Genomic DNA, 20,077 nt, shown 5'->3' on the forward strand with positions numbered 1-20,077 from the left:
GACTACTGCAAACGACCACAACTGCACGCAGGTGGGTGGATGCTGCATCGCGACAATACAAGACTCATAATTTTATCGAGTACTTACCAGTATTAATGTCAAATGTGTTCCTCATCCGCTCTACAGCGCTGACCTTGCACCCTACGATATCTTTATTTTCAAAGTTAAAGGAGCTGCGAGGAAAACGTTGTCAGAAGTTGTGAAGGCATGTTAAAAAAGGACCATGTTTCTGAAGGAAGTAATTGACCATTAATTATCCATCAAAATATGGATGATTAATAAATGTCCATGAAAAAGAAATTATGATCATTGAACAGATCTCGTACAAGAAGAGTAGGAGAAAGAATTGAACCTTGGGGCACACCAGAATTGTTGGTGGTGAAGTTTGAAGTAATGGCAGTCAAGTCTGTTTGTTTTTTTAAAATCTTGCTTGGTAATCTTGCATAAAAATAAATCTTGAAATTGTTTAATAGGTAATGAATATTATTAATTGTTTATAACACTAATTAAACCACAGTTCAGTTACTAACTCGATCTTCGTTTGATTGCAGGATCTGAGATATTTGAGCGAAGGTTTGGAAGGTCGTTCTAGTAACCCAGTGTCTGTGCTCTTTGACACTCTAAACCACCCAGAAGCAGATTTAGGAGTAGAGAATGCCTCTGCACTCACCTGGCACTTTGATCCTGAGTATGAAGTGGACCATGTAGTGATTGGAAAGGCACTGCCTGGAGGTGCATGGCAGGTAATTTTAATCAGCGTTGCTTTCTCTCTTTGGTACCTTGAATATTTTAAACTTATGTACATATTTAAACAAATATACAAGGAGTGATCATTTAACTTCGCGGACTAGTGCAAGATCTTATCTTAATTGTCATCTTCTGCGGATGTCTCCTCGAAATACTCTCCATTGAACTTTACACACTTTCAACACCCACGCATTAAATGCTTCTTGCAAGCCATTTTTCGAAAGACTGCGAGGTCCCTCCATTGTGGCTCTGCGAGCATCGTTGTATCGGACCCGAAACGCTTGCCTTTCAAAGCTTTCTTCGGACGTGGAAACAGGAAGAAATCGCATTAGGCTAAGTCCGATGAATAAGGGGTGGAACCTTGGAACCTATGGTAGTGACCATTGCCTGCACAATATTAGCCGTATGGGGCCTGGCAGCCTTGATGGAGAAACCACTTCACACCGGAATATGGCTGTCCTACTAAGACACTCATTACCCTACGCTTCATTCATCTCTTGAGCTGTTTGGTGCATTTAAGCCCTATTTGACACAATAACTAATAACAATCTGTATGTCCAACATAATACTTCCTTGAAAACGATCATTAGTGACACGCGGATAAATAACTCTTCACGCAACACTAGCTCGACAAGTACTGGCATGCGCACAGTCTGCTCAGTAGTGATCAGGGAGAGCGCCTCTAGCGGCACTTGTGGAAAATTCGCGCGGTACACATAAAGCCTTGCACCATTCCGCGAATTAAATGATCACCCCTTGTACATATCGTTAGTCATTCTATCCGTTAATATCCTGAGCCAACCAATGATATTCTTACTATTTCCTATTTCATTGTTAGCATGCTGGGCCAGTGAACGACAGGCGATCAACCACCAATTCAGATTTCCAATTTCTTTACCATCTTTGAAGTGGTCTTCTTATCCGGTGTATAAGTTCGCGTGTAAGCCGGTTCTGCGCGAAGGTTGGTTTAAAATAACTCTTTAAAACGAAACAAAACTCTGTCCAATGGCACATTGAACACATCTGGATATGTGTTTACAGACGCTGCCTGTGGAGCTACTTCTACTTCGTTAATGGATGTTGCAGTACATCAAATTACAGGTTCCAGTGTCTGTTCATTTTGAAGAAACTTTCATTGTCTTCTCGTTGGGAAGAAAACGTCGGGGATTATCTAATCCTGGCCAGAGTAATCAATCAGCCTGACATGGCTGTTTATGATCTATCATTGGCCAGCATGCCACAGGTGGCAAAATATCATGTTGACCAGTGAAGAACTGGGACAAGAAATCGACGCATAGATTGGCAATGACCTTGAGTATGGATAAGGGGACCAGGAGTCACGTTTTTATGGGGTTATCCCGATTTTGGTTTATACCCTGTTAACTTAAAGTTAAAATTAATAGTATACAATTTTTTGTTAATTTTGTATTATTCAAATATAGTATAAGGGATATTGAAAGGAATGGACATTCTTTGAATATCCTCTGTCTTCAAGTTGAATGCATGCTTTTGGAATTTAAGTAGGTGGGCGTCGATATAAAAGCTTGCTTGAAAAAGACAAGCAGAATTGCAGCGAAAAAGTTAAATTCTGGGCCCTTACTCCACAGCCCTGGAGTCCGAAATTTTTGGTCCATCCCTGTGGTGACAGCCCTTCAGTAAAGTAGTTTTGCCAGTGCAGTAAGTAGGACTGTTAAGCTATTGCAACTCCTGGTTTTATACAGCAAATGTGATCAGTTAACTTGATACCCAGAAAGTGGTGCCTAAGGCAATGAGGCGTCAGTATGTTGTGTTTTTTATAGTGTGTATTCTTAGGTCTGTTTGTCTATTTCTTAGCGAAAAACTGGAGTTAAATAATTGGAGACGAAACCTGACAAACCCGGGCACAGTGTGCAAAAAAAAAAAAAATAAATAAATAAATAAATAAAATAAAATAAATAAATAAACATGAAAGTTCCAAGACTGGATTTGATTCCTGTACAGGATTCAATCCAGTTGTGAAGAAGATCCAGTGAAGAACACAATTGTTATTAATACGATTTTTTTTTTTTTTGTATAAATTTATAGGCATTAGGAATATGTGCATAATGTCCCTGTTGTCTTCAATATGTCCGTCCGTCCGTCCGCGCGCATGTAACAACTCCACTCGTAGTGGACGAATTTTCATGAAATTCTATATTTGGTTTTTGTAAAACGATTTATGGACTTTTCCCAAATTTCATTAAAAAAAAAAATTCATTAACCAATAGAAATCCAACAATTATTAAATATTTATTTTTTTAAAATACATATCACATAGGCTATTCATATACCGTATGTTGTAGCTGAAACACTGGATGTTTGTTACCGTGCGCTGGTTGCAGAAAAATGTTCTTTTTGCGCATTTTCCTTTTTTGGTTGCTTTTTTCTCTTTTGTTTTTAATTGAATTATTACTATTTGCTAACGCTCTTCAAGTGTAACGCACTGCGTGCATTAACTAACTTCTTTCTAATTAGAAAACATAATTGTACTTGAATTAGAATTGTTTCTACGGTTAACTGACAATTTTACTTGAATTATGATTTTCATCCATGAAAATCTACTTGCCTTCCCATTGAATTATATTCCATGCCCAAGGTGGTTAAATTTTTGTATTATTAGCCAAATGTTTGTATTATTTCTTTAGAGAAGGTACAGGGCATTTTTGCTGGATAATTAACATATTCCAGCTATGTACCATAACTTTTTTTTTTTTTTTTTTTTTTTTTTTGGCTACAACCTCCAAATTGGTGCAGTTTAATAGTAACCTCCATGTCTCAATGTTATCAGTTAAAATTGAGACATAGAGAGCCAGTGAGTAGCAGAGTAGGGAAAGGAAAAAGTAAGCAGAAAGAACACGTCGGTTGCTGTGGTAACCAGTTATGTACAATTTCAACTTCCGTTTCGTCAGAAATAATATATTGGATCATACATTTTTCAATACCATTCATCAAAACGTGCGTCATTGCATCCGGGTTGTTAACTTGAGAAATTGAATTCTACTCTCTATTAGCTGGGAAGTTAAGGGCAACGTGTTTCTGGGACTCATGTCATATTTGTGCATCTTGAAAAGCCTGGAGGAACTGTACCACACATTTCTGAGAACTCAACTTAGAACTCAATTCTCATAAACTGCCTCAGCTATCGATACGTGGAGTACTGCTCTTCATGGAAAAGGCAACACCAAGAGCATTAATGATTTGAAGTGGTGGTCTTGATCTTTCCTGTATGTACTTAGGGATAAAAGTTGTAAAATTTGCTTTTCTGCAGCTCCACTTTTTTTTTAGAATGCAAAAAAATCATCTTCATTTTGGGGAAGCGTTCTCACCCTTCTGGCTTTTTGAGAAATGAAAAGCTGCAACCGTTTCTCGACATCCTTATTGGTTTAACAAGGCAGATTTTTGTATTTTAAATTTATTTTGGTAATTCGAAATCCATCTTCCGTGACAGTAGTTTCCTCATTCGTTTTTAGGCGTCTGGGTTCGATTCTTTCTATGGCCGGAGGAAAATTTGAAGTCTTCAATCGAGGCTGTAGTTAGCAGGTCTCAGTCGGAGGGAGTAAGGTTTTTCGGTCCACAAACACACACTTGTACAGACGTAATATACAATGGAGCAATATGATCTAAGTTGCTGATGCCCCTAAAAACCAACAAAAAATTCAGGACGTGTGCAAAACTACCAAGTTCAAAATCCCGTCAAGACCATACAGTTCCATCAGAAGGCCCAGGTACCTGGTTGTGATTTTGGAGATTTTTTTTTTTTTTTTGTTAAAATATCTTAGCTGTTTAAGAAACCCTTTGGGTAGTTTCCTTCTGTGTTGAGTTCGGGTGCATTGAGCCCAGCATATCTCACTTTTGTATAGCTCTAAAACCTGGAGGAATTGCATGAACTGACCTCACAGCCTTCTTTCCCCTTTGGCAAATAAAAATATTCCCAGGGATCGCTAGCATATTACTACTTGTGATTGCTATCTAAGGTTCTACTAATATTTTTATAGTGCGATACATTTATTTCGAAATTAAAATGCTTAATATTTTGGAATCATGTTTTGTATATCAAATTGAATATGCGCATCTGCATAATTTAATGCGATTGTTTTCTCTGTACAGAAAATGGAAGGTGGTACTCTTACTATCAGCCTAGGATCATGGATGGAGTTACCGAATCTTGGTATTAGAGAATGGGATGCAGCACGGAACAGGTGATTATCATTTTTGTTTCGGTTTTAATGAAATTTCGTTCCACCATGTTTGTTATGGTGTTTAAAGAGAGCAGTTCTGAAGCTGTACCAACTCATTACTAAAGATTAATAACCTTTTGTAATGAAGTAGAAAGGGTCTCTATCAGAAGAGCCCTTCCGTCTATGGTGGGAGCAGTTTGAGAACTCCTCTTTAAGAGGAATGATGGCGATTGTTTAACACCAGTAGGACAGGGCCATGGCAAGTGCAATACTCGAAGCGAACTTCACCTTTGACAGCCCAACCTGTTCTGATATTTTTTCTTTCCCTCCGTTAATATTAATGTCCCCTGAAAGTGTCTTCATTTATTTCATGTTGCTTCGGCCCTTCCAGTGGATATACACTCCCCTCCTAAAAGTTTGGAAGCATAGGTGTATGACACCCATTTTCGTCAATTTTTTTATTGAAATTAGCTATGACAGTAAGGTTTAATATAACAAAACAACACGCTACAAAGTATTTTAAGATTTTTTTTTATTAACCATTGAAAGCTATACTGATTTATTTTTTCATCAAATTATTCTGCACGTGATTTAATCAGTGCCTTCACTAACATCATTCCAAGCGATCTGCAAGGTTTCCTATATTTGTGAAGATGGCCAGACTTGACGGTCTCGATCAGGGGTGGGGAACCTTAGTACCAGGGCATAAGAACCTGTGAGGGCGCATTTTTGCTGAGAAAAATAATGGATCTTAAATTTTACAAATTCATAAGTATGAACGCGATCACACTAAGCACTATTAATTAAAATGTTATGTATTAATTAAGCACACAGTGTAATAGTTTAATTAACGAAACACCAAAGACACCACAGTTAAATATTTTAATGAAGCTTCTTACCTTGCACATTCTCATTAAGGTTATCATCTGTAAGTGATTCTTGGCTAAATTTAATGTTGAGAAAACAGTGATGCAATTTTCAATGCACCATTCCTCAAAAGTGGATATCTTTCAGTATCTACATAGGATTTATAAAATTCCAAAATAGATACACTGTTAAATTCGGATTTCAAAGTATTATTCGATTGTAATTGATTTAATTCTATTTGCAAGGAATCACGCGCTTCATCTTAGCATCACATCAAAAGGAGTTTCGTTAATCTTGAAACATCTTTAGAATTTTATTCAAAAGATTGGAACACTACAACATACTCCACTATCGATTCGGGTTTCAGTTTTAAGGTTGGAAAATGCACCATGCAGTGCTCTTTTTTTTCAGTTGAGTTATGAACAATTGCAGCATCGATTCAAAGCCCCTAATATTGAGAAGAAGAGAGGTAATAAGCTGATTTGGCCCTTGTAGTTTCAAATTTAGATCAATTAAGTGGCTAGTGCTATCGATTTTTCTTTATTCAAAAATTTGAATTTTTGAATAAAATCCCTCTGTACCGTTGTTTTCTTCTTCGTCATTTCTGTACCTCACGAGGTTCCTTTGGTATGCTTTTCCCATATCCAGGCCACTCCTATGAGAAGCTACAGGTGAAAACCTGACTGGTTCTTAAATTTTGCACACCAGTGTAGAACTAAGCAAAAGAACCATAAATGTTGCCAGCATTCAAAATTATTGCATTTAATTTGCAGTGATTTATCTTACCCTTCTTGTGTCGAAGTTGAAACCTGGAATATGTTGTTCTCCTATCACTTGTATAAGGACTTCAGTAATATTCTTAAATCAGAAGTTTATAACTTCTCTCCTGGAAATGAGCCTAATCGATATCTCGACTTTTCAGAACTTTTCTAGAACATGCTCACCTTCGTAATGTGGACGAGTACCTAGAATCATCTCTCCAGGTGACTGATGCTTCTGGATAGTTAAGTGTCCAGAACATAACAAATAACATGTACATTACTCACCCAAACTTACACAAAACACATTCTGGCCCTTTTACAGTGATTATGTTCTTCAGAGACACGAAGCGGATTTGAACAGACGTTACAGGTGCTGCCCCCCCTCCACATAATTAGGGTGGCCACAACATAATTTGCAATTCCCTCTCCTGTTGTTTAGTTGATAGAAAGTCCCTGCACAGCTAACAGTTGTGTTTTGGGTCATTGTCTTGTAATATAAAATTGATTCCACAAAGTCTAAAGGACATTGCATTATGTTAAAGAATGTTTTACAGCTTCTTTTCTTAAAATTCCTTCAATCATGATGACGTCATCCACTCCAGAGAAACAGACGCAACCTCAGATCATGATGGAACCATCACCATGCTTGACTGTAGGCACTAAACAATGTGGCACCCTTTCTGTTCTTCAGTTGATCTTGCATGTTTATCACAAAACTTAACCCAAACACTCTTTCTGAATGACGGGCGTTCGATTTTATAAGTTACAGTTCTTATTCCTAATTCATATCATTGCAAAACATATATATTCTAAATATTTTGAGTTTTTTGATTTTTATACATAATAGAAAATATTTTAATAAAAATTTGGTAAACAAGTTGCTCCTATTGAATAAAAAAAAAAATGAAACGTGATTCCAAACTTTTAGGTGGGAGTATAAGCAACATATAGTATGGAAATAGTTACAAGTTAAAGCATCAATTAAGACATCGTGTACTGTAATATATGATTTAGCCTGGTAGTTTGAAAAGTGTGTGTGTAAAAGTTAGGGGGGTGGCCATTTTGAATAATGTGGCTGAATCTTGTTTGCTAATGTACTTTCATGTGGCTATTAGTGACTTTTTTTTTATTCTTTCTAGAACAAAATGTGGTCTCTCGGGTTTGCGCCAAAAGCGGGCAACAGTTGGGAGCGTAGCAAAATACTACTGTGATTACGTGGAACATCAAGGTCTCGGCAAGTACTTTCTCAATGGGGCCATGGTGACCTCTGTGCGGCAGGTATTGCCGAATGGCTACATTCCAAATAGCATAAACCGTGACGTATCTTCATCGTGGGAGGTTCGTGGGCATAAACTGATGCACTGCAAAGATACAGGAGAGATGATTCCACAGGACTTTTGCTACATCACTCAGCATGTTGTGCTAGCAACGGGAAACTCTGATCAACCAAAGAGGTTACAAGTGCCGGGAGAAGATCTGCCTTTTGTGTTGCATTCCTTATCACAGCTAGAGGATCTAATTCAACAAGGGACTCTGTCTGCCACGTCAGGGAACCTCCTGGTGGTCGGAGCTGGATTGAGTGCAGCCGACGCAGTAATAGCGGCTCATTTTCACAATATTCCGACCATACACGTGTTTCGTCGCCAGGTAGACGATTCGGAACTGATTTTCAATAAACTACCCCAAAATATGTACCCAGAATACCACAAGGTATATCAGATGATGAGAGACTTTTCAGGGGATTGTTACGAGGGTTACAAAGCCTACTCCAAATATCAGGTAGCGAAGATCCTTTCTGATAAACACGTTTTGTTAATGCCATTCAAGGGTGAAGGACTTCCGGTATCAGTTCAAGTGTCCTATGTTTTGGTACTCATTGGTATGTGTCCCGATCTCTCCTTCTTGCCCAGGGGATCTATGAATCTCGGTATTCATCCAGAACTCCCTGTGGACTGCAAGTACAACCCAGTGGACGTTGACCTCTATACTCATGAATGTGTTCGTTATCCGGGTATGTTTGCCATGGGACCACTAGTTGGTGATAACTTCGTACGATTTGTACAAGGTGGGTCTCTTGCCATAACCAACTACATTCATCAAAAGTGGAAAAGGATCGTTTCAAAATGAAATATCGCCTTTATCCTCGCATATTTTCACTTGTGTTGATATTTTTTGAATCACGAAAGTTATAAACACTGTTGGCACTCATTTAAGGACTATGAACTCTAAATTCGTTTTACAAGAACGTCGACCACTCATTTATGAACTGTGACCGCAAGATTTGATCTTTCATTTTTAGATTAGTATACACTACTACACCGATGGGGACCAGACCTCCTAAGTTATATTATTGCAATGAAGTTTGGAATTTTATACGTTCCTTGTTGCTCATGTATATTTTTCAGTATGTTTCTAAAGTGTTAGTGCATCGCATTCTTTGTAAATGTACAGAAAGCAACTACTATATCATTATACAGTGTTATCATGTACAAACATGTAAGTTGGCTGAAATTTAATTTTGAGAATGTCAGTTTTAAGATTTCATTGCCAAAGTGGTGTATGTGAACTTGGTAAATTGAGGGGTGGGGGGAGAAGAGAAAAGACATTTTCGTGAATTGTTATAAAATTGATTAAAGCTCACTTTTTTGTTAGAATAACTGTATCCCATAATTAGAGTATTTGTGTGACCTGTTATATAACTTGAAATACAAGGTTTGACAATTAAGTTGCAGGACTGAGTCAGTTTAAACGAAACCAGCTAGAATGAAAGCTATTTTTCAAAGTATTCGTCTCGAGCAACTCTAAAAAAAATAATCTTGTAAGATTGTTCGTAGAGCTGTTGGAAACAGTTTTTAAATATATTTGAAAAGCGCCATCAATTCCTTTGGGTTAAACTTTTAAGTGTCTTATAAGTGCTAATAAGGAGTGATTCCAGATCTGCAGGGCATCTTTCTTTAGTTATAGCTATACCATTTAATGAACGTTTTGGGAGCCCTTTGTGTTGAGTTCTGGATGAGTTGCAACTAGCGTTCCCTCCTTCGTTTCAGTGGAACTTGGTTCTGTCACCTAAGTCCCCTATCACAACAGCTGTAACCTGGCTGCTTGTGCACAACTTATGATACACAGGTGAACTACACAGAGGAAGTAGTAATATAGGTTAACTGCCGCAGTGCGTTACATCATGGTCCTTACTTTGGCATAGCTCAATGGACCCAGTCCTTAAACTTAAATTGGCAAACCTCATATGGATCTTTAACTGTAATTACTGATGCTGTGTAATGAGCAGCTTTGATGTCATTTAATATGGTTGGAAACTGGGCAAATCCCAGTAAATATTGAGGAAAGTCCAAGAAGTTAAGTACTAATTCTTCCATTGTTTAAAGTACTATTGGAATGTAGTGATCCGTACATGTATCTCTAAGCTTAACTTCTTGCATAGCCCTCGTTCATCTGTTTCTTCATTGTGAGGTCAAACCAGCTGCTAAAATAGAAACTATTTTTATAAACTAGTATATTAGACTTTCATTTTGTCAAAGACAATGTTCCTACATGAAAAGGAGTTTGTTGTACTGAACATATTCATGAGTTAATTTTAATTTCAAGAAGGCCTTCGTCCTATTCCAAGGAATCAAATTAAGATTTTTCTAACCACTATTTTACGTTTTATAGTGCTTAGAGCTGTTTACATTCAGAGTTTTTCAAGTTTAATACTTTTGTACACATTTAGTCTTGGTATTTAGGGCAGAATTATTATAATTTAAAAAAATGTACACCAAAATTGTACTTCATCAGCTGAATAAATTTGGAATTCACAAACGGGGTAATTTATTTTGATTATTTCAGTAAATATGTTGGACTGTTGTGTAGGGTATTGGAAAAGTGAATAAATAACTTTCAAATCCATCTCGCATACGATGGAAATAGGAAACTTTTATGTGAAAAAAAGTGTACTCTCTTGTCCCTGGAAGAAAGGAGTTCCCGGGAAAAAAAGCATGATCAAAGATTGTAGGTTTCTGAGGTGTTGAAAACAAAAGCATAATTCTTTTTGCATGAGTCGGTATTAAGAAAAATTTTTCTGCATATAAATTTCAATCCACATAAGTGATCTGTGGAATAGCAATTTTCTCTGAGATGTACATAAGGCAGTAAATATTTGATCTTTCTAGTTGTAAGCTCAAGCATGAGTTACTGTAGTTGTATTTTTCAATTTCTTTTTGGAAATTATAAATAAGTAGGACCAGAATGCGACAGGAGTCCTATCATGCAACTCCAAGAAGTTGAGTACAACCATGAGCTATGCTGTTTTTAAAATATTTCTTTCCCCTCTGAATTTCGGACCTAGAAAAGTAGTTTTGATATTAATGGAAATCAACTTCAATTATTGGTAATTTTTTTTTAAACTAAAATTCCCAAATTATATTGGATGCTGAAATATTTAGCCCTGACCAAAACACTATTGATTATTAAAAGAAAATTCAGTATGTAGTTTTGCTTTCATATCCTGCAGTGTTGATTTAGGTGGATTACTGTTTACATTTTTGATATTTGTAAGTAGGATGAATTCATGGCCTCTCACAATTTTACGATGATATAGTTTTGTATACGGTGTCAGATTCAATGTAATAAGTTTTCATTCAGAATTTTATTCACCAAATAAGTTCACTAGTGTTCTGTAAATAATCATGCTCTTATCGAAAAGAAAAAAATGGATTATTGATCCTTTCTTTATCGAGTTTTATTTACAAATACCAACAGAAACATTATACATTCATTTGAAAATCGAAATACAGTAAATATCTGGTGGAATAAAAGATTATTCACCTTACTGATGACAGCAGTAGTATATTCTGAACAAAAAATCCATCGATTGTGATATTCTTTTTTTTTCCGATCCCAAGACAGTCCTTATTAGAAAATCTCAGTTCATTTTTAAAAACTGAGAACTTGGCGAGAAAAATTTTCCCCTTTTCTCACTAGGTTCCCACTCCGACTTCTATGGAATCGGAATCATCCCGAAGAATTTCCTGGAATTCAAGAAACTGGTAGTATATATATAGTTGAACCTTTGTGCAGAACAGTTTATCAAACTGAAGGAAGAATGTAGTGTGCCGTTATCCAAAAAGCTATGAATACGATTTTCAGTAAGTGGAAATAAGTTAACAATATGAGGAAAAGCACTAACTTCGCAAAGATTTCTGAGATTTAGAGAGCCATTTACCATTATTTGCAGTGAGCGATTGGAGACAAAACTCCCAGTTGCAAAACATAAGTTGGAAGACGTGTGCCAAACACGATCTAAAGTTTGGAAATGTCAAGAGCAACTGCTTGAGTTTAAAAACTTTCATTGAAATTCATAATCGAACTTTTCCATGTCCAAGATCAGTAATATAAGGTATCACTAGTGGAGTGACAATTACGTTCCACTGGTGACGAATCTCCATATTGATGATCATTGATCAGATGGAAAGGTTCGCAAAGCGTAAGTGCAGTGAAATGATAATTAGAAGGGAGGGATTTATTACTTTTTTTTTTCTTTCGAAATTGGTATATCACCCAAAGTAAAGTTTTGCTTAAAAACGTAAACATACCCAAGAAAATACACAATTTTTTTCACAAGACTGTCAACAAAACAACACACTATCCTGCTACAGTTCCAGTTTTAAACAAACTATTCACCTGAAGGAACTGCAGGATTTGACTTAGAAAAGACTATGATGTGAACGGGTCAGAAGTATAGTGAACCAAGATCCTTCAAGCCAATAATTTTTCAGTGAAAATGTAAACGTCCTTAGTTATTTAGCCGGCCGAGAGAAAGAGAGAGCAGTGGTGCCTTAGAACATCTGATAGTGTTCGTTGTGAGTAGGTCAAGTCCATCTTGCACAAGATTCAGCAGGAAAGTGATTCAAGTCACCATGTTTATAATCATAGTTACCTCTCCATTGCATTTGAATCTTAGGAAGTGGTTGTATAATTAATTTTAGTTACTGTAAGAGGATGAAAAGGTTTCTGACAATTATGTTGGCACTTTTGATTTGCAAAAAGCTCTTGCATTTTCAAATATCTGTTGCTTATTAAAAGAAAAATTCGTAAATATATAATTGTGGTGTCCACCCATTTAAAGATGGATGCTCTAATGATTTATGTGGAATGAGACAGGTGTAAGGGGGTCTCAAGAAATCTTGAATGTTTGTTATTACAAAGCACAGGGGTAAAGGGAAGGGGTAAAAGGGTTATTGCTTCCGTAAAGGCGACTACGATGGACTGAGACAGTATTTAAATTCTATACAGTGGGACCAACTGATGATGTTACCAACAGCAAATTCAAAATGGGAAGCATTCAAAGAACTTATCTTGGAAGCTACTAGGCTTTACATACCAACTAAGAAATATTGTTCAAGGTTTAGGCCAAAATGGATGTCAGATGAACTAATGAGGCATATGGCAGAGAAGAAAAATGCATGGGATACTTACAAATTAACACATGACACAGAAGCCTATGATAGATACAAGTTGATATGCAACCAAGTTACAAAGGAGGTTAGGCAGGCGAAGGCAGATTACGAGAAATCCTTGGCAAGGGATGCAAAGAAAAACAGCAAAGAGTTCTTTACTTATGTAAACTCTAGAAGGAAGGGGATGAATCAGATTGGTCCACTTGATATTGATGGGTCAACTGTTGATGATCCTGCTCAGGTAGCTAACAAACTAAATGAATATTTTGCATCGACATTCACACATGAGGAGTTATTCAGCAAGGGGAATGCCAGAGGTGTATTCAACTCTAGCAGTAAGCTACAGAATCTTGAAATAACTGGGAGTAAAGTGGAGGAGAAACTGTTGAAGATAAACACAAGAAAGGCACCCGGGGTGGATGGGATCTATCCAGTTATATTAAAGGAGGCAGCAAAGGAAGTAAGCAAACCCTTAGCCATAATTATGAGAGCTTCCTTGGACTCAGGGGAGGTACCCATGGACTGGAAATGTGCAAATGTGACCCCAATTCACAAAGGAGGATCAAAGGCTGACACAAGTAATTATAGACCTGTGAGCTTAACTTCTGTTCCAGGAAAATTAATGGAGGCACTGGTTAAAGAAGCACTGCAGGATCATTTAGACAAGACTTCAGTTATAGCTCACACACAGCATGGTTTTGTTAAGGGGAAGTCTTGCCTGACCAACTTGACTGGATATTATGATGCAGTAACAAAAGAACTGGATGCAGGGAATAACTTTGATATTATATACTTGGATCTTAGAAAGGCTTTTGATACTGTTGCACATGGAAGACTGCTACACAAATTGGAGCAGTGTGACATTGGAGGCAAATTGCTGCTATGGATAAAGGGGTGGTTGAGGGGGGAGAAGACAGAGAGTGGTAATCAATGGACACTGCTCATCGTGGACTAATGTTATTAGTGGAGTCCCTCAGAGCTCAGGGTTGGGTCCATTATTGTTTTCTGTATTTATAAATGATATTGATGATGGTATATCAAGCTTAATGTCCAAGTTTGCAGATGATACAAAGGTTGGCAGGGTTGTCAAGGACACTACTGACACTATGCTGCTGCAACAGGATCTGGAAAGGTTGAGCAGATGGGCTGAGAGGTGGCAAATGAAGTTTAACATTGACAAATGTAAAGTACTACACATGGGAAACAGCAACCCCAGAGCAACGTATCAACTCTGTGGTACTACACTGACAGTGGTAGAGAATGAAAGGGACTTGGGGGTGGTTGTGCAGGCAGATATGAAGTTCTCTGAGCAGTGCAGACAGGCTGCAAGAGTAGCTCATGGAGTATTGTCAATGATATACAGGAATTTTTCCAGCAGGGATAAGGAGGTGATTATTCCATTGTATAAGGCAATGGTCAGGGCACACCTAGAGTACTGTATACAGGTCTGGAGGCCTCATTTCAAGAAGGATGTAGAGCTGCTGGAACGAGTACAGAGAAGGGCAACAAGATTAGTGAATGGAACAAAGGGGTGCTCTTACGAAGAAAGGCTTAAGTTTTGCAAATTACAGTGTCTGGAGACTAGGCACCAGCGAGGTGATCTGATAGAGGTGTATAAAGCCTTGAATGGTTTGAGCATGCTGAATGCTGATGGGATTCTTCCTCTAGCTCAGAAAAATCACCTGAGAGGGCATAAATTCAAATTGAGGAAAGACAGATGTAGGATAGACGTGAGGAAATTTGCCTTTAGCCAGCGGGTGGTTGGTTGGTGGAACAGACTTCCATCCCTTGTGGTGGAGGTTGATAGCCTAAATAAGTTTAAGGCTCAGCTGGACAGGTATTTGGAATGAACAGAGGGGTGAAGTGGAAGTGGTTTTTTTTTTTTTTTTGGCTGATGCTGCATAAGCTTGCTTTCTTGCATCAAATGCCTCTACTAATGCTAATGCTAAAAGCATTTAAAAGATAACGCCAGCCAATCATCAGTCGTTTTCAATTCACTGCAGGATTGAAAACAATCCAGTAACGGCCATCCATTTACTACTCATGAATCTGTCAATCTCCGTTGTCTTCCAGGTTTTCTCTTCAGTACAATTGTTATTTTAATCTCTCGGTCATCATGTCTTCGAGCTGTGTCTTGTCCATTTCAGTTTTGATAAGGATGTCCTTTACTTGAGTTTGCTGCCTAATCTATTGTTTCTCTTATCTAACAGTCTGATTTCTACTATAATTTGTTCTATTCTGCACTGTGTAGTTTCAGCTTCTCTTCCATTCTTTTTGTGAATGCCCAAATTTCACTTCCATGTCATGGTGGGGAGTTGGTTCATTATTTTACGTTTCAGACAAATTGGGTTATTGCTCCTCAGTATATGACTATTTCCTGACTGAATGCTCTCCATCCGAAATTTATCCTTCTCCCAGATAAGTATATGAATTCACCTTTCCAATTACTGCTCCTTCAATGATTATATCCCTTTGTTATATACTTCACCATTAATTTTGCTTTAGCCATATTCATTTTTAGTTCTAAGTCCTTACTAACTCTGCATAACTGATTAAGATTTTCCTCTAATTCTTTGGGATTGTGGCTTATGATTGCAATGTCATCTGCAAATCGTAAATGGTTTAGATACTCAACATTCACATTGACTCCTTTCTGAAAGCTTCAAACGCAGCAGTAAACAACTTCGGAGATGGTAACAAATTAAGAAAGGAGTTCGACAAGGAGGCTATCTTTGTCTAGTCTAATAAAGGAGGTAGCATTCTCATAAATTTTCTTCAATGTCATAAAGTATGGGGTTTCTATGCCTTCTTTCCAGTGCCTGAAACATTGACATGCTGTATGGTGTCAAACACCTTTTCGTAATTCACAAATACCAAGCATAATGGTGTGCATGTGATCTCTAGTTGAGAATCCCATCCTAAAACCAGCTTGCTCTTTCGGTTGATTCTTATCAAGTATTCTTTCTAATCTGTTAGTAATGACCCTTGTGAACAACTTGTAGATGTGGGATAGCAAGCTAATTGGTCTATAATTGGTCAGAAAGTTTCTTATAGTACTTTCTGCTATTTGAATTATACCTTCTCTGCTATATATAAGGACACCATCACTATTCTTCAGTTTCATTTCTTTCTGTATTACTGCTGATTTAAGTCCTTTGTTTTCCCTTAATGCTTGTTCTATTTTTCTTGTGTTAAATCTTTCAGCCAATGCACCAACATTACTCTTTATTGTGACACTTTCGGGGGGGGGGGGAATCTGCAATATAAAGGTTGCACTTAATTTACTGAAGTTGAGCAACAACTCTTCTATGGCCGTCAATACAATTGACGCAGTATTCATGGTTTCTGATCACTCCTACCTACCAAATGATGCCGATTTCGGAGTTACAGAAAAAGTTTAGTAAGAAATATTCATTGATATCCAGACCTGACAATTGGATTAATATAATAAAAAAAAACAAACAAAAAACTCAAAGAAAAAAGACCGACCATTTAAAGCAGTTGAATTTAAGCACAATGATTTCTTGTCATCAGAGCCTCTAGAAAAGGTCATAATCAACAAAGGAAACAAAAAACATCAGCAAGGAGCCTGTCAACTGGCTTAACTTATCACTGCTACTGTTCAAAAGAGGGTGTCCCTTCTCAATATTTTACAAAAACTCATCTGGCGATTTAAAGCCATTCAAAGAAACTGACCTACAGAAGAAAGAGAAATTTATCAGACCGCTGTCTTCATTGGCACAAGTTAAACAAAATCAACTGTACAAAGCCCGTAATAAGTGCAAAGAAAGCAGACATGATTTCTTTATTGCCTTATATCTGTCCTTGGCACCATGGTTGCTACAAAAAGTTGTGGGTGGAAAAGCACTAGCATAGCTACCCTTTTTTGGTACTTAATTAATGAAAATTGCAAAAACAGGAGGGAGCCAAAGACACTGGGCCGGAGGCAATTGCCTTGCCTGCCTACATGGTAGCAATGGCATGTGGAAAGGAACACTGGATCTGCTGAAGTGCCTGAAGAGGAGTCAAATTATGCATGAATATATGTATGGCTAATAAAAGTACTTTTTTTTTTTTTGTGCAAAAAAAATAGTGATTTTAATTTCAATAATACATTTGTTTAAATGAAACAGCAAGTGATATTACTCATTCGTTCAATCCTAAATAATGAAAATAGTTAATAGGACTTTGTATTCTACAGAAGTGGGAAAATATTCCAGTTAAAGTGAACCAAGTTCATTTTTTTTTTTGTTTAAAACACAAATTTTTTTAAATTCCTTGTAAATTCAAAGACAAGATATTAACTATTTTCAAACAAATATTGACATAATTTATTTAAATTTCTCCAACAATGAATATTTTTATTGGTTCATACACAAAAGTTGATTTTTTTCAATACTATTTGAAGTAACTTGGTTCAATATCCTTCTGACCCACTCATACGACCCCTCTTAGAAAAAAGGGTTGTGTACACATTGCTAAAAATAAATTTTATTATAAACAGTCTCAAAATTCTCTATTTCTCAAACGTTAATTTAATGAAATTACAAAACAAATAAACCTCGAAAAGGAAGAAATCTAAAGCTGTTCAAAGCGACCTCCATTTTGTTCCATGCAGCATTCAGTGCAATGAATCCACAATTCCTGTGTACCTTTACTGTCTCAGGAATTACAAATGGTTTATAACTACTAAAATGAGTTTTTAATTTGTCTTGTGTGGTAATATGCTCAGAACAAGCCATATATTTCACATGGTCCCAGTCACCATAACTAAGGAGGTAAGCGTAGGTGGCCACTATATAACGCCAATTTTTGGGCCTATGATACAACAAAAAATTGGTTACGAAATTTTTATTAACTTCAACAGAAAACCATGGTTGCGTTTCAGCCAAGTCACTGACTTAGGTCATATTGTATTATGTCCATCTAGGTGTATTCATGGACCGACAAATCTAGAATAACGGAAGGAGCACCATACTTTCTCTGCCTGAGGTTGGAAGAGGACTTTAAAATTTTCTTTGGGGGAGTGACTAGGGCCAAAACCAGCGTATTATCAGAGAGAACATCATGTCAGTTAAATTAGCAAAAGAGGAATCGCAGTCTTCCATGTTTAACAAATTTTAAACTCCATAACAGACATGTTGATACCGCTACATATTTCACATCTAGAGATAGGCCCAGGATTTTCTAAAGGGTATGACGAAAATGGTTTGGGGAGTTTCTGTGCAATTTCAAAACAAACCGTATAACTTTGGTTTTATCATTATATGAACTGAAGTGTATTAATTGAATGTGAATATTTTGTCAGGTGATTGTTTTAGTTTGCGCAGGCTGAAAGTAATGACCCTGTTAAAATAGTCATGTCAGAATATTTATGAATAACTGAACAAAGAGAAAATTGTAAAAATGTTTTATTCAAACAAACAAGCAAGACGAGCGTCATATTCTGGTCTAAATTAGAAGTCATGCGGTTACTACACTTCTTTCAAATACCAGATTTTGATCCATTATTTGAGCAATTCTATCAGGCATTTTCAGAGAATATGCCTAAAACGCAGCGGAAATTGGCAGACAAAAAAAAAAAAAAAAAGAAACATTTAAAATTAAACGTGGAAAAAGGTTATTCTAAAGAAAGGAAATGGTGATAGTTCCTCTAAGAACTGAAAAATAGCACTTGCAAACAGACCTCAGCATGATGCCTTATTTACTTAGAGCTGAAGGAAAATTTATATAAAACACAATTTATTTTGATCTGGTACCAACCAGCAATAATTATCATGAAATAGATGGAAACTTTGAAAATTCAGTTCCAATCACTGTATTTCGTAGTCATACATGCTACAAGAAAAGTAGCAGACATGAAAAATATATCAGGTTCAATGTGTTTAAAAATCTATGAGATGACAAAAATGGAAAAGCAAAAGACGTGATTTACGAAATTATACTGTACTGCTTTTTATTATTATTTTTAGATATTTTTAAAAAGTGTTCTTTTAATAAAGAGCAGGAATGACTGACTAAATAAAATCTAACTTAATAGAACAAAATGTTAGTATGTAATGAAACCACCAAGGTTTGTTTGCTCTTTGGTGCAAATTTTTTCTCTGAGAGATAACCCATTACTCATGTACCTGGTTGCAATCGTTGAGATCATGCTTGATAGACAAAAGTTGGAAGACATTAACCTGAGCACCTAGGAGATGGTAGCAAGTGTTGTTTCTGCAATTTGGTTGAGGATCACAGAGAGAAAAGGCAATAATAGGATAAACATTCTATTCCACTGGCACTCAAATACTGTTACACATATACCATAAGTGACCAGTCGTGAAACCTAATTGCTCTCCAAACAAGAATATTTTTGAGTACAACAGCTGTTTTGAACTGGAAAATATGCAACTCATAAGCAATGAAAACCAAGACTGAGTCTTCAGTCCAGATAGCTGCAACCCAACGCTACTCCAGTTGTTGTCGTTTTAGATGCATCAGCAAGACTATATTTCTTGGTGAGGATGATATGCAGTGCTACTGTCGAGGGCCGCCAGTGACTTCCAGTCAATACAATGGAAGTATACCTCAGCATCCGCAAGTCCAGGACACAAGGGGGACGGAACCCTTTGCAGCAAAAGTTGGTTTCTGCCTAATGAATCTTATCCCCCCCCCAAATGACTACCTGCTTGAAACCATTGGCCTCAACAATGTCCAACTGTGCAGGTGCTGGAGCGCAGGTAGAGAGACCATCTGGCTTCACCCAACAAAGCTAATCCAACTACTCAGTTTCTTTGATATGTTACCAAACAGGCTGTCTTGTCACTCCTCTGCTTCATAATCATGTCTGCTGTCCACAATCTTCAGTAGCATGTCGCATACATAATATATCCACTACTTCATTTGACTTAGTGGCACATTTGTCCTTATGCTAATTTGAATGAAAATAACCATTTCATGGTTGGGTAATTTCAGTCACACAGTGTATTATAGTAAAAGTAGATGATCCAGTTGTGAATTATTTCCACAATACAACAAGAGGCATGCAGCATTGAAATTGTAAAAATTT

General features: G+C 37.0%; 1 protein-coding gene across 5 annotated transcripts in view; it reads left to right on the forward strand.

Annotated features, from left to right (window-relative positions):
* Positions 1-10,385, forward strand: part of LOC150078729 (oxidative stress-induced growth inhibitor 1-like) — a 48,369-nt gene extending 37,984 nt beyond the window's left edge. For all 5 annotated transcript variants that reach the window (XM_090382255.1, XM_090382257.1, XM_090382256.1 and 2 more), the window contains exons 4-6: positions 552-743; positions 4,873-4,964; positions 7,711-10,385. In XM_090382255.1, the coding sequence (XP_090238381.1) occupies positions 552-743; positions 4,873-4,964; positions 7,711-8,698 (1,272 nt within the window). In that variant the 3' untranslated portion in view covers positions 8,699-10,385. The remainder of the gene's footprint in view (positions 1-551; positions 744-4,872; positions 4,965-7,710) is intronic.
* Positions 10,386-20,077: the final 9,692 nt, after the last annotated feature.

Source organism: Mastigoproctus giganteus, chromosome 10 (assembly GCF_048544385.1).
Source record: "Mastigoproctus giganteus isolate SK-2022 chromosome 10, ASM4854438v1, whole genome shotgun sequence".
Taxonomy (NCBI): domain Eukaryota; kingdom Metazoa; phylum Arthropoda; class Arachnida; order Uropygi; family Thelyphonidae; genus Mastigoproctus; species Mastigoproctus giganteus.